Below are 15,518 nucleotides of genomic sequence, written 5' to 3'. Positions count from 1 at the left end.
AGGAGCAAAGGATAAGGTTCCAGGTTATGTGCTATGGAGTGTATGCTTGGAAGTAAGAAATGGATTAAAGGGATTGTGAAAACACATGGATAGTTAGGGTGGCTGGGACAGGATCAGCTGGGTTCTCCTCATGGCTACAGTCATAGAACAAAGAAATAAACCAGTGGAGAGAATGACCCATGGGTTTGCTTGGAGGGCTCAATAGAAATAAAGGGAGTCCATGGTACTATAAAAGGTTGATCAGCTTTAGGAATTTCATAATGGGTCCAAACTGAGAAATTGAATGGCAACTTTTTTGTGTATATGTAAACTGTACTTTGCCTAAGGGAAAAGAAAAAAAATCAAATGGTACAATACATAGACGAGATAAAAGAAAAAAATGCATTTCATTTTTAGTGTTTTATATTCTGAACTGTTACATGAGAAAGTAATTTACTGCTGAGTTTAGAAAATTTTAACTTCTATGTTTATAAATAAAAAGTCGATTTTTCTCAAAAACTTTGAAGTGCCTTTTTGAATTACTGATTCAGTCTAGATTTAGCTTGCATATGACTGAATATGTGGTGTGGTACACTTACATATCGTGTGGTGGTACACAATCTTTGTAAAGTCGTATTTCTCAAACCTCCTTCATGGCAGAGTCTGTGTCTATTTATGCATATATATATATAAATATATACATTTATACATATATAAATATATATATATTTATACATATATAAATATAAAATAGTAAAACTACCATTCCTGGTTTTTTAATGTTTTTAATTTTTTGATTATAACACTACATTTAAAAGCATTCCAAATTTTATAGGTATACTAAGTGAACTTGATGTTGATGTTAATGAAGGATCTCTAATGGAGCTACAAGGACATATTGGAAGATTCCAGGTAACTGATTCTTTCTTACTTCTTTTTTATTTTTTAAATTAAAAAATTTTTTTTTTACTTCTTTAAAGAGCAGCTATAAGACTTGTAAGAAAATACAACAGTCCTCTCACTGATCCTCCCCATTCTGCTCCCTGAATTTGGGTAAACCCAGCGACGGTTTTAATTGATTCTTTCATATCTCTAAATAATATGCTTATGTTACTACTACTTGATTTTCCAATTTTAAGAGTCATCTGTTGACCTTCTATCGAGAAGGATGAGAATTTAGATCTCTTTACTCCCGTTCTTCTGTCATACAATACGTACCTCTCTTGTAACGTGTCCCCACCCCCAACTCTAATCATATCATAATTTCGATTAGATTAATATTTAGTGTTATATTATTATTACTATGAAATGTCATTTATGAATAAGCCATGGATGGACCATATTTTACTTTTCTATACAACATTGTTTTTCCTAGAGTGTTTCTTTTTTTTATTTGCTTGGTTTTATGTACATATTTCTAATTTATTCCCAAACTCTCCTCCAGTTATGTAATCTCTTTTCAATATATTCAAACAGAGTAGATAGCTTATCAATTAGATATTTTATCGCAGTCTTTCTGGGAGCCTCCTGGCCTGCTTTGATTTGAACACCTTCACTTTTTTTTGGCTGCAGAAGAATTATATTTATATTCCATTATTTTTGATACAGTAATTTTCTTAAACAGTCCTCTTTTCATGAGCTGTTTTTCAAGTTTCCAAAAGAAAAATGCTGCCATCAGCATAATTGTTATCACTGCGTGCATGGGTATACAAGTAGTACATTTTGAGTCATTGTCAAATAGCACTCCAGAAAGGCTTGTACTCTCTCTAACCAAGCCAAAATACTCTGTTTTATTTTGTTTTTTTAAGCCTTCTAACTTTTTTCATTGGTGGGGAGAAAAAAATATTTTTGATGCATCTTTCATAAGGTAGCCTCTGGAAATGTGATAGTGCATCTGTTTTTGTCTGTAAGAATAGCAAACAGCCAGTTTTAAGATTTAAAAAGAGTATTTTGACAAATTAAATTTACATTATAATCTCCTTAGTATGTTTTGCCTTATCCATACTTATTATTTAAACTAACATCAGTTTAAGTTAGATATTATATAATATATATGGATGTATATATGTAGGGGTGAATGTGTGTATGTGTAATACCAATGTTTTAAACGTGTTTTTATTGTGCACTTACTATGTGCAGAACACTGTACTAAGCACTTTAAATACAATTCAATGTCTCAGGTAATCCTAACAATAATCTTATAAGGTAGGAATTGCTATTATCACTCTAGAAATATGAACACAGAGGCTTGAGGAAGTTAAGTAACTTGTCCCAGGACATATAGCAAAAAGTCATGTACCTGTAATTGGAACCCACATCTCTGATTCTGGACATACTGCCAATTTTGCAAAGCTTGTCCTTTCCCACTGAGAACCTTAGGAACAATTATATTCTCAGGTGAAAAGTACCAACATTTCAAACAAATGAGCTTTGCGATTTATCTGCCAAGGTTTCTTCTGTGTTCCCAACTCCTTTCTGAAGTCCCCAGAAGCAGCCACAGGAGTAAGAGCCTTTAAATTTGAGCCTTAGTAGACAAAATTATCACAAATCTGCTTCTGTTTGCCATCTCATTTTGCTTCTCATTGTTTATTGATTAGTATTTATTTAATGGGAATCTACTAAGGAATTATTTGGTGTGATACAAAAAATCTTTGGCAAGCACTTAGATTTTAGTCAGGGTTAACTGCTAAAAGAATTAATATTCTTTTAATGAGTTGTCTGCCAAGTAAATACATTTGCAGAAAGGTAAATTTTAATATTGCTAACTTTAGTTGAGTCAGTTGGAAGTAAGAAATTAGATGCTTTAAAGAGTGATTTCACTCCCCACTGAGTTTTTCTTTTTTATCTCCCTCAAGAAAGATAGGTCACTAACTTTAAACATATACAACTAGATATGAATAAGAAAGTATCTTTTCTTTCCTTAGCGCCAGTGCTTAGGACTACTAAGTCGCTTTGGTGGCTCCGACAGACTGCGTCAGTTTAAATTTCAAGATGATAATGTGGAGGGAGATAGAGTGAGCAAGAAAGATGAGATCGAACTGGCTATGCAGCAGGTAAGAGGAGTGAGAGTTGTATAGCTATTCTTTAAGCTTTTTATGTTTTTGGAGATATTTGAGGAAAATAATAGATGTGGGTAATTTTACAAATTGATTTGTAACTTTGTTGTAATTTTACAAACTGATCTATAACTTTGTTCTCCTTCAAATCTGGATTTCCATGATATGAGGCATTTGGGGAGCTAATATTTTTGTTACTGCTTGTTCTTCCTTTGTAGATTTGTGCCAATGTCATGGAATATTGCCAGTCACTCATGTTACAGAGTTCCCCTACCTTTCAGCATGCTGTGTGTCTCTTCACCCCTAGCCTGTCAGAAACCATTAATAGAGATGGGCCCCGGCAAGGTGAGCTAGCTAGTTCTTTCTTTCTGTATTTGAGGAATTAAGTTGCCAGGATTATGACAAGCTCTAGTTGGCCCCAGTAAGATGCAATTTTTTTTTTTTTTACCACGAGTAATGAATGGGAAATTTTTAAAACGACTTCTTTAAGAAGGAGTGATGAAGAGGTACTCTTGTCAGACCTGTGGATACAGCTGGAGAACTGGAAAGAATAGAGAAATTTAAGATTTTCTGAGGATGAATCTGGAAGAGCCGTGTGGGGAGAGTATAGTTTTATGTAGCATGTGAGACCCAAAAGGCTCTAGGATTGGAGAGTAAACTAGCCAGGTGAAAAGTATGAAAATAGACAGTTTGTATGTTAAATCATGTTAAGCTGAATTTAGTGTCTCAGTTAGGTTTTGTATTTAGCTCCAAATTTCTGTAACATAGCAAAGTAAAATTTCGATAGTTAGTAAACTGATGTAGCCTATGATTCCCTAGTGACCCAGTAGGGAAGATTAGGAATATGAGGCCGGATTATGGATTGGTTAAAGCTTTTGTCCCATGGGACATTCAAAAGCCAAAGCCCGTTTGGATCTTGGTGGTTGTATTGTGATGGACTGGTGATGATCTCAAGAAACCTTATGTTTGAGATTTCTGTGAATCATTTTGTCACATTTTCATTGTCTTCAGGATCTTATTTTCTCTGAAAATTGCTTAATCATGTAAAATATCTATTTAATAGAATAATATTATGAAAAAATATGTTATACCAAGAACTCTTGTTTGTCTAACTCCATTATAAAATGTCCTAGCAAGTGGGATTAAGAAAAATGTTTTCATTGAGGTTTTTTATTTACATACAACAAAATATACCCATCTTAGGTGTACAGTTTGAGTGCTTTTTGTAATTTTATGCAGTGTGTAACCACTACCACAACCAAAATATAGAATAATTCCCTCATCCTTAAAAGTTTCTTCTTGTCCCTTTGCATGTGATTGTTTCCTTTGACCCCTGGTCAAGGTGTCTATTATTTTGCCTTTTCCAGAATTCTATATAAATGGAATCATACAATAATGTAGTGTTTTTTGTGTTTCAACTTCTTTCATTTAGCTCAGTGTTTTTGAAATCCATCCATGTGTGTATTACTATTTTGTTCCTTTTTATTTCTGGCTGGTATTCCATATTAAAAATATACCATAATATATCTCTTCACTAGTTGATAGACATTTGGGTTATTTCCAGATTTTTAGCTATTGTGAATAATGCCACTATGAATATTTGGATATAAATCTTTATGTGGACATAATGTTTTCATATCTTTTGATTAGATGCCTAAGAATGCAATTGCTGGCTTCTGTGGTATGTTTAACTAAATAAGATACTGCCATTCTGTTTTACAAAGTACAGTCATTTTGCATTCCTACCAGCCATGTATAAGAGTTCTAGCTGATCCACATGCTTGCCAATGCTTGGTTTGTCAGCCATTCTAGTGGTTGTGTTGTGATATGTCACTGTGATTTTAATTTGCATTTCCTTGATGACTAGTGATGAGCCTGTGTCCAGTTTTAGTACTATTTGTTGAAAACATTATCTTTTTCTGTTTGGATTACTTTGATACCTTTTCTCAAAAATCAATTGACCACATAAATTTGGGTTTATTTTTGGACTCTCGATTCTGTTCCATTAATCTGTATGTCTGTTCTTTCTCTAATACCACACTGTCTTTATATACTTATTCTTCAATAGCTTTATATCAACAGTAAGTCTTGAAATCAGGTGGTTTAAATCCTCTAGCTTTGTTCTTCTTTTTCAAAATATCTTATGGTTTACATGGTTTATTTCTTTCTGTCCATTTATTTTCATCCTATCCATGTTTTTATGTTTAAAGTGCATCTCTTGTACACAGCAGAGAGTTGAGTCTTTTTTTTCTTTAATCCATTTTGACTATCTCTGCTTTTAGTGGTGTGTTTAGTCCTTTAATATTTAATATAATTATTGATATGATTGGACTTGGGTCTATCATTTAATGGTTTTCTACTTATTAATTGCTTTCTACCTCCTTTCTCTGTTTTTTTGTTTTTGTTTTTCCTTACCTGCTTTTTAAAAAAGTCTGTTTTATAGAATTTGATTTTAATTTTACCATTGGGTTTTTACCTACACTTCTTTGTATTATTTTTTTTTTTTTTTAGGAATTGCCATCGTTTTTCACAGCCTATTTATTGTTAATATAGTACCACTTCATTCAAAATTTACAACTCTTACAACTGTATAGGCCCACATTCCCCCCTTCTTTTATGTTGTAATTGTTACATGTATTACATCTACATACACTATAAATTCCCTTAGACAATAATTTTTATTTCAAACAATTTAATGCTTTATAAGTAAAGAACAAAAGGGAAAAAAAGTCTTTTGCATTTATTTAGATATTAAACACATTTGATGCTCCTTATTCTTTCTCAATGATCAGAGTTTCCACGTGGTGCCATTTCCCTTCAGGCCGAAAAATTTCTTACATAAGTATGGGTTCGTTAGTGATGAATTCTCTTAACTTTCTTTTATTGAAAATGTCTTGATTTGCCTTCATTCTTGCAGGATAATTCTGCTGGATATAGAATTCTGAGCTGGTAGTTTTGTGCTTTCTGTACTTTAAAGATATGGTTTCACTTTCTTTTGTCTTCCATGATTTATAATGAGAAGTCAGTCATTGATGGGAATATTGTTCCTCTATATGTAAAGTGTTGTTTTTCTGTTGCTGCTCTTGAGATGTGCTCTTCCTCTTTAAACAGTTTGACTGTTAACGTGCCTTGGTGTGGGCATCTTTGTTTTTATTCTGTTTAGTGTTGTTGAGAATTTTTTATCTATACAATTTTGGGGAAATTTTGACTCTTTTTTTCTTCAAATATTTCAGCCCCATTCTCTTCAAACATATATTATTAGATGATTTGATACTATGTTTTTTTTTTGTAATGCTCTTTATTTATAAGAAATAGGATGAGAACATTTGCTATACTTTTTTTTGTGGTACGCGGGCCTCCCACTGTTGTAGCCTCTCCCTTTGTGGAGCCCCCCAGGCTCCGGATGCGCAGGCTCAGCGGCCATGGCTCACGGGCCCAGCCGTTCCGCGGCATGTGGGATCTTCCCAGACCGGGGCACGAACCCGTGTCCCCTGCATCGGCAGGCAGACTCTCAACCACTGCGCCACCAGGGAAGCCCCTGCTATACTTTTTAATTATTTGATTTACTATCTCATGTAAAGTTGCATTGCATTTTATGTATGTTAGCATGATTTCAAGGCCCTGAAGGTAAATGTAATGGGCAGATCATTTATTTTTTGCAACCATTCCTCCTTGTAATTTTTTGTTTATATCTTGGTATCATGAATATGTAAATTTTACGTTAGCAACTATATTTACAGATAATGGAAGACTGGAATTTTTTTCTTCCAGTTTTATTGAGATATAATTGACATACAGCACTGTATAAGTTTAAGATGTACAGCATAATGATCTGACTTACATGCATCATGAAATGGTTATCACAATAAGTTTAGTGAACATCCATCATCTCATATAGACACAAAATAAAAGGGGAAAAATTTTTTTCCTTGTGACGAGGACCCTTAGGATTTACTCTCCTAACAACTTTTATGCATGACATAGAGCAGTGTGAATTATATTTATTGCATGGTACATTACATCCCTAGTGCTTATTTATCTTAAAACTGGAAGTTTGTGCTTTTTGATCACTTCAGTTGCTTTATCTTCAAGTTCATTTATTCTTTCCTCAATAAGCTCTATTTGGCAAAATATATCCAGTGAATATTTTTATTTCAGAAATTGTATTTTTCAGTTTTAGAATTTTTGTTTGATTCTCTTATCTCATTTTTATTTTCTTTACTGAGATTAACTATGTTTTCATTGTTTGTTTTCCCTCAGTTATAATAGCTACTTTAAAACGTTCATTCATTAGTTACCAACATCTGGTTTATCAGGGATTAGACTTGCTTGGTTTTCTTGTCTCTTGAGAATGTGTTCCATTTTCTTAGTTGTTTATATGTTAGGTATTTAAAATTGTATACTGAACATTACAAAGGTTTGAAGGTTCTAGATTCCATTATTTTTTCCCTGTATGGTGTTTTTCTTTTGTTTTGGCTTAATTACCTTGGCTGTTTTGACCTGTGAACACTGATTCTTGGGTGACAGGTGCTGCGTCAGTTTATGTCTTTTGCCTTTAGCTGAGATGTTTTGAGTGTGTTACGTGCATGGTTCAGGGGTCAGTTAGTGATGTGGGTAGCTATAGGGATCCCCTCTCTACTCTTCTGGGATTCCCCTAAAACTTTCTTCACTGGTCATGGTTTCCCGGCTTCTCAGCTGCTGTTTTTTCGGTTTGTCAGGCGTTAATGACTGTGCTTTTTCCATCAGCACTCCTGCTTCTGCATTGTGTTGCTTGTGCTACTGCTGGGTGTACTTAGCCCCAGGCCGAAGGCCATGAGCTGCGAGCTTAGAGTTGTACCGGTTCCATCTGCCCTCTTCCCAGTGCGCCTGCACTCCCTACCAGCATCTGTCTGCTTCTGTTTACTTTGGTAACTTTAGGTAGTTATTTTTTGTGTTATGTCTAGGTTTTTTATTTTCTGCCATGAGCAGGGAGTGGGCTGTTGTCTGATATGGTCTTAGTTTGACATATTTGGGAACAGAAGTTCTTAAAACCTAATAAGATACCTTTACTTAAAAATACCTGTTATTCAGTGATTCATTTGGAGTAGCCTTGGGTGAGAGTATGTCTTAAAGAAATTTCTTAAAGAAATTAAATTTTAATTTCTTAAATTTCTTAAATTTTAATTTCTTAAAGAAATTTAAAAAATAAAGATTTATAGTAATATTTTATGGAGTAAAGTGCTTAAATCATTCAAACTGGATATATAAAACAATTTCTTTGACTTAGTTAAGCAAATTAATTCTACATAGTTCTAGCTTTCTCCTATATTCAAGAAGTTTGCTGCCAGGAAGATCACTAGACTACAAAGGTTCAGCCTCACCGGCATGCGGGAAAAGTGCTAGTTCAGGTGGCTCAGCAAATAGGAAAAAGGAGGTCTTCTTCACTTGGAGGGGCATGGAATGACTGGGAATCCTACTCAGAGACCCCTTTTCATTCAGAAGAGTGGTTTTCCTACCACATAGCAGTGACATTTAACCTGCTGTGTCCCCTTTCTGTCTGGGAGTTTGTAAATGAGCATGAATCTGTTTACTAATCCCTGTAGGTCTATAGCTTGATGCAGACCTCTAACTGCCTCAAGAGGGCAATCCTTTTCTTCCCCTTTGAATCTAACTTTTTAAAACAAATTTAACCTGAGCATAAGATTTTTTAAACGAAATTGTAATTTTGTCATTTATTCTTCAAAACATTAATATCACTAATAATTATTAAAATTTCATTAGTTTCTTATCATTTTGAGCCAATCTTTTGCATACCATGTTGTTTTTTGATCTTTAATACTTAAAGATGAACTTTATGAAACCTTATAAATTGGTCTTTATTTTTCTTCAGACTTTTTTAAGGGTTAATAAGCATATTCTTCTCTGCCAATTCTAGACATATGAATGGGTAAGTATCTTGTAGGTTCTAGAATATTTAGTTATAGAGAGATAGTTTAACCTAGTGGTTAAGAGCACAGACTGATGATGAACTGCCTGGATTTAAATCCCAGTGCTACAAGTGACTTAAGAAAAATGACTTATCTCTTTGTGCCTCAGTTTCCTTGTCTATAAAGTGGAAGTAATAACAAGCTCCCTCTGATGAATTATTGTAAGGATTAAATGTGTTAATATGTGTAAAGTGCCTGGTGCTTGGCATGACATCAATGTTAGCTATTATTATTCTTATTATTGCTCTTGTATTATTGTTATCCTCTAGTATATTTACTATTACTTGTGATCAAGGGACCCTTTTCTGTAGCACTTCCACTTCTTTGACTTCATGGTCTTTTCTGCAGAATCTGTTTCTGTAGTTAGATATCTCATGGGCCATCCTCATCTGATGTCTAAGTCTGGTGCCTCTGAATGCTCTTAATATTTTCTAGGCTTAAGCAAGTTAGTATATAAGAACTCCTGAAGTGATTTGGAATACTCTCAGCATTAGACCATCATATTTATGGATAGCTTCCTACCAAGTTGAGGTCACACAAATGTTGTCTGGGGACCGGCATACCTAATTTCACTAGAAGAAGGCTCTCTGTGATGACCTGTATCATAAAGATTGTCATATCTTCACTGAGACTGGTGAAGGAGAATTGGCAAATCAGTTGAGTATAGGATATTTTTTTGGTGGCAGAATCCACTGACAAGGGACTCTTTTCTCTTTTCCCCTCCACATGAAGGTCTATGAGATTGCACTTTGGAGCAAAGTTCAAGGGGGTGGCAGTGAAGGAAGCAAATGTAGATCTCTCCTTCAGTGTTCATGGCAGTTGGGGCCATTAAACAAAGATTATCTCCAAATTAAACCTGAAATTACCAAGGTGTTTCTCAAAGAAATCCCTCATTCACAAGAGGAAATTGCTTTACTTGCACCACACAAACCATCTCTATCAATAGAATAGGAACATTATTGCTCGCCTTGTTTTTCTTCCCTCTACAAACAGCTTTTCCAACATCACGTTTTTCTTTTATACCTTCATCAGAAAGTCGTCAAGTAAAAGGCAGATCATTTTGTTTTGCTATCCAAATGGAGTTATTGTGGTAGAAGACTCACTAAACTTTAAATTTAATTATCTATTTTTTAACTATTTGTTAGCGTTCTCCTTGTCTCTTTGGAAGAATAACTTTGATATGGGAACTCAGCAACCAGAAAGATGCAGACTGGAAATGAGTCCATATAAGTAGAGCCACAGGGCGAGGCAGGAGTTATTCACCTGGGGTCAGGAAACTATAAACTGTATTTGTGTGCACGGGGTGTGGGGTGGTGGAGAGACAGGTGTAAAGGTTTATAACTTCTATAGAGTTCTCAAAGAGGTCTTCACCCAGTAAAGGGTAAGCTGTCTCAGTGTCCATCAGCCAGATCTCCTTATTGTCTCAAGGCTCCAGCCTTATGTACCTACCTCATTACAGTAGCTCCTAACCACTCCTTTGAACTGTCAGTGGTATTTAAAAGTAGTCTTGGATTGGTTTTAATAATAGTTTACATGCCCTTAAATTCCTGGGCTTTCCTTTTTTTAAAAAAACAGGTCATTTGAGATTCATATGAAATGGCTATAAGTAGAACATTGTTTTTTATCAACTCTATTAGATACCCAAGCTCCAGTGGTTCCATACTGGCGCCTACCTGGTTTGGGCATTATTGTCTACCTGCTGAAACAGAGCGCTAATGATTTCTTCAGCTATTATGACAGTCATCGACGGAGTGTCAACAAGCTACAGAACGTGGAGCAACTTCCCCCAGATGAGATAAAAGAGGTATAAATCTTATAATGAGCGGTAGATACTTTTATTTTTTTAAGAGTTATTTTATTATTTATTTATTTTATTTATTTTTGGCTGCGTCGGGTCTTAGTTGCGGCACTCGGGCTCTTCGTTGTGGTGTGCGGGCCTCTCGCATTGTGGTGTGCAGGCCTTCTCTCTCTAGTTGTGGCTCGTGGGCTCCAGAGCGCCTGGGCTCTGCAGTTTGCGGCACGCAGGCTCCCCAGTTGAGGCGCACGCTCACCAGTTTTGGCCTGCGGGCTCAGCTGCCCCGCGGCGTGTGGGATCCTAGTTTCCTGACCAGGGATGGAACCTGCGCCCCCTGCATTGTAAGGCAGATTCTTTACCACTGGACCACCAGGGAAGTCCCAAGCGATGGAGACTTTTGAGAAGCCATTGTTTTTACTGATAAGGACCAGGGGTCTGGTGTCAGACTTGTAGGTAAAGATGATGCGTGCAGTGAGATGAAAGGAATTACAATGACTCAGAGCTCTGTGTGGCTTGAAGAAGAGCTCCTCACCTAAGCGGCACACTTCATGAGCATAGAAACTCTTGACTGAGTGACAGGAAGTTGTACCTGTTCAAGAAAACCACCTGCTATTCAGTAGAAATTTCGGTAGCTGGCCTTTGCATAAAGAGTTTGGTAATTTAGACTCTAAAAATCTGTGCTGAGAAACTTAGGTGCAGGTGCTTTTTCAGTTAGAAGTGACTCCTTAGGTAAGATGTCTCTGTTCCTTCAGCATTTTCAGTATCTGTTAAGTGAATTTTTCAGACAAATGAGATGGCGTATCAGACTTGACTGCCTTCTCTCAATGATCCAGAATCATACCCTGGCACTTATTGTAACTAAAGATGCTGAGTTACTGGGCCTGCTCTTTCTTTCCATGTGGCACAGCTGAGCTATAAGGCTTCGCTTGGCCAGTGCTGAAGCTTCGTGGTGTCTTTTGTGGCAGCCTGCATGTTGAGCCATTTTGCCATTCCTGGTTCACACCAGGTTTTCTGAAAAACACCATGTCACTCTTAAGAGTAGTCAGAGCCTACTCCCTTTTACCATTCTTATAATTCTAGGGGACATTTATTGAGAGTTTATGATGTGCCAAGCCATGAGCTACATATTCTACCTGAATACCTTAGGCAGATATTGTTGTGTCTCCCATTTCTCAGATGAGGAAGCTGAGGCACTGAAAGACAGGCTAACTTATCCACAGCCACACAGCTAGCAAGTACAGGTTGAGGCAGGTGTTATTGACTGGGTTCAGGTAACCCCTGAAATTGTGTAGTTTACACCCGGCAGTCCTTCCCCGTCGTGCACAGCTTATGGGTGATGCTAGTACACACAGGAGGAGCTGCAGCATCACGGTAAAGCATGTGGCACTCCACCAGTCCCACTGTAGAACACCTGCTGCCAAACCCAGTGTCTGCACATTAAATTGACCCACTGTGCTTGCAAGTATGCCAGATGGAGAAGGGATCAGGGGAGGTTCTGGTTGATGATCATATATTTATTATGCTCTACAAGTCTAATTCACATTTTCTTCAGAAGATACCCGACAGCTGTTACAGAAATTCTCCACACGGCATTGTGACACTTACTGCTTGGAAATCCCACTGTTTTGTTTTGTTTTAATCTGACAAGAAATTCAGGATTGGTTGGCCCCTCAGCAGATTGGAAATGTCTGTTTCAGGGACTGGACTTACAAAAAGCAGCAGATGAACGTTCATTTGTGAATTCAACTGCTTCTTTGGCTCTCGTTTTTTAAAATAACTAGCTTCCTAATTAGATAATTAACTCTTGTCTGCAAGGATGTTTAAATTTATTTGAATGTTTTTCACAGTACGTATCACAAGTGACTACTTACAGTATATAGATTTTCATTAAATTTTTGTTACAATATATGTCATTCTTAATACTGTGTTTGTTTTTTTTCTTAGTTGTGTCAGTCTGTGATGCCTGCTGGTGTTGATAAAATCTCCACTACCCAGAAATATGTTCTAGCAAGACGCCGTTTGGTGAAGCTGATCAACAATCGAGCTAAACTGCTTTCCCTTTGTTCTTGTATCCTTAATGGAATCATAGTGGGGCTTGAAGGGTGACCTTTAAGAGAATTTTCAAATGTGGGAACTGTTTACTTATTTTCACATTATTTGGGTATCAAAATCATATGGAAAGGGGCATAATTACTGTTAGTTTTTTTCTAGTTAAATGTGTGATATATTTCTAAATTGAAAATATTTTTCTTACCTTTTAGAGTAACTAGTAATCCTCATAATATACACAGACACGTTCTGTCCGGACAGGAGACAAGGACACTGAAGGCTGTGCTGGCACAGCATCCCACAGTTTCCACCTCCTTCCTCTCAGCACATCTTGCTGCTTTCTGGAGAGACCTTACGTCCAGTTTATTAGACTGAGGCTGTGATACATCACTGAATGGTGCAGTCTCTTCTTTTCCCTCCTGCTCAGAAACTGTTTTGCAAAATCATGTGATGAGATTGTTTTCCTTTAATCTGAGCTCTCGATAGTTATCACAGAGACCTGCCTGTTTATTCTCTGGCGCCATCTGGAGTACTACTTGTTACATTGCACACCCACGGATTCTCAAGACTCCTTATTTGCCTCCAGGACCTTATTTAAAAGCAGAAGGCTACAAGGTAAACTTTATTCTGAAAATTAGTGAACCATAAATGCCTATAGATTTTAGCACCTTAAAAAACTAGTTACATTTAATCTGCTTTTTACTGTTCAGGTTACTGAACAGTCACAGGGTGGACTAGGTAATCAAGAGCTACTTAGTTACTAGGCATAGCTATGTTTTGTATTTTCCCTTCTGTCCATGGGAAATTGTGTGGAGCACAAGAGCATTGTAGAGGCTGCCTTCAGCTGCTTCTCAGCTTCTTGCAGTTAATGGCTGACCCAGGTCCAGAGTCCTCTGGTCACAAATAATTTTCCAGAAGAATGGAAATGGGTCAGCCTAGGCCATGATTCTTGTTGCTTGAGGGACCTTCTGTGACTGATGAGCGTGTATTGGATCCCTTAGGTGGCAAGAAACAGAAGGAAAGCTTGAGAACCCTGGCCTAGAACAGTGAAGTGCTTCCTAGGGGCTTCCATTTACTGAAGGCTGAAATAGAGTTCTCAGTCTTGACCCATGCTTTTCACAGTGCTGTGGTTCATTGTCATCGGGTTCTTCCATTGTGTAGTTGACACACACCTGCAGAGCTGGTTTGACTGTGTCTTTATCTCTAGATTCCTTCGCTTCAGAAAGCAATCTGGATTTTAGAAGTGGGCTGACTATAGTGAGCCAACATGATATAGACCAGGTAAGGTTCTATTCTCATACTCTTTTTTTTTTTTTTTTTTTGAAAGTAAAAAGGGAAAGCCTGGTATATTAGTAAGATAATAGTTTTCAAGTTTGCATCCAAAGACCTGGTTTGAATTCTAGCATAGGCACCTATTAGCTACGTGACTCAGAACAATTTACTTAGCTTCTGAGCCTCCATTTCCTCAGCTCAGAAATGGGAATGATAATTCAACCTCTAAGCATTTTGTCAGAATTAAATGAGGCTTCATGTGTGAGACTCGTAGGGTAGTGCCTAGAACATAGTAAGAGTTCAGTAAAGGTAAGCATCATGACCTGGAAACTCCGTATATCAATAGCTATTGCTATTTAAAGCAAATTTTAAGTTTTACGCATTTATACAACAAGGGAAAGAAAGAAAAACATTAGTATCATACCAGTAAATTCTAGGGTGGAAAATGTGAATGTTGAGTTAATTTGGCACATGGGAAAGGACCACATTACAAAAATTCAAAGGTATTTAAAATAGGAAGACATAGAATAAAAGAAATATTTGAGACTACTTAATAATGAAATGTCACCTGCGTTACCTGTAGCTTCAGGCTGATGCCATCAGTGCTTTTGGAGAATCACTACAAAAGAAACTTCTGGACATTGAAGGATTGTATTCAAAAGTTCGATCTCGCTATAGTTTCATACAAGCTCTTGTCAGACGTATCCGAGGCTTGCTGAGGATATCACGGAACTGAGAGCCCGTGCTTATGCTCTTCTGAGGAAGAGAGGAATTGGGGAAAACTGTCTCCTTTTTATAGTTTCTTTCTAAATTATGACCAAAAGATATTTTGCTATTTCTTTCTTTATATATGGACTTCTTTTCTGTAAACTTCTTTGCCTGGTTTTGTCCTCACTAGTAAAAAATAAATAAATACTTTTTAAAAAAAACAAATATGTGGTCAGTCTCTTGAAATTTTATCTAGAATATGGTTAATATTATCAGGAATTTAACAAATAATCCTTCCACAGTGATGGTTTCCCCCCAGGGGTATTATTCGGAATGCTAAATTAAAGCCATGGTCTGAAAATTCTAATTTCTTCTCTCTTTGTAGCTACATTACACTTTTTTTTTGTGTGTGTGTGTGTGTGTGGTACGTGGGCCTCTCACTGTTGTGGCCTCTCCCGTCGCGGAGCACAGGCTACGGACGCACAGGCTCAGCGGCCATGGCTCACGGGCCCAGCCGCTCCGCGGCATGTGGGATCTTCCTGGACCGGGGCACGAACCCGTGTCCCCTGCGTCGGCAGGCGGACTCTCAACCACTGCGCCACCAGGGAAGCCCTACGTTACACTTTTTATGATAATGCTCTTTAAAGTCAAGCCATCTCTTTATTAAAATTATTTTTTCTTTTCTGCATGTAA

General features: G+C 36.8%; 1 protein-coding gene across 3 annotated transcripts in view; it reads left to right on the top strand.

The window, feature by feature from the left end:
- The window catches only part of NUP205 (nucleoporin 205), an 81,766-nt gene extending 66,721 nt beyond the window's left edge, over window positions 1–15,045 (top strand). For 2 of the 3 annotated variants that reach the window (XM_032643353.1, XM_032643352.1), the window contains exons 36-43: window positions 815–891; window positions 2,904–3,032; window positions 3,254–3,380; window positions 10,639–10,805; window positions 12,741–12,864; window positions 13,332–13,460; window positions 14,053–14,126; window positions 14,701–15,045. In XM_032643353.1, coding sequence (XP_032499244.1) covers window positions 815–891; window positions 2,904–3,032; window positions 3,254–3,380; window positions 10,639–10,805; window positions 12,741–12,864; window positions 13,332–13,460; window positions 14,053–14,126; window positions 14,701–14,853 — 980 coding nt within the window. In that variant the 3' untranslated portion in view covers window positions 14,854–15,045. Of the gene's footprint in view, window positions 1–814; window positions 892–2,903; window positions 3,033–3,253; window positions 3,381–10,638; window positions 10,806–12,740; window positions 12,865–13,331; window positions 13,461–14,052; window positions 14,127–14,700 lie in introns of those variants that run through there. The other variant, XR_004351462.1, reaches the window with a different exon arrangement.
- Window positions 15,046–15,518: the final 473 nt, after the last annotated feature.

The sequence above is a fragment of the Phocoena sinus genome, chromosome 9, assembly GCF_008692025.1.
Source record: "Phocoena sinus isolate mPhoSin1 chromosome 9, mPhoSin1.pri, whole genome shotgun sequence".
NCBI classification, from domain to species: Eukaryota; Metazoa; Chordata; class Mammalia; order Artiodactyla; family Phocoenidae; genus Phocoena; species Phocoena sinus.
Note: the sequence above shows the minus strand (reverse complement) of the source record. Positions and strands in the feature narration are given on the sequence as shown.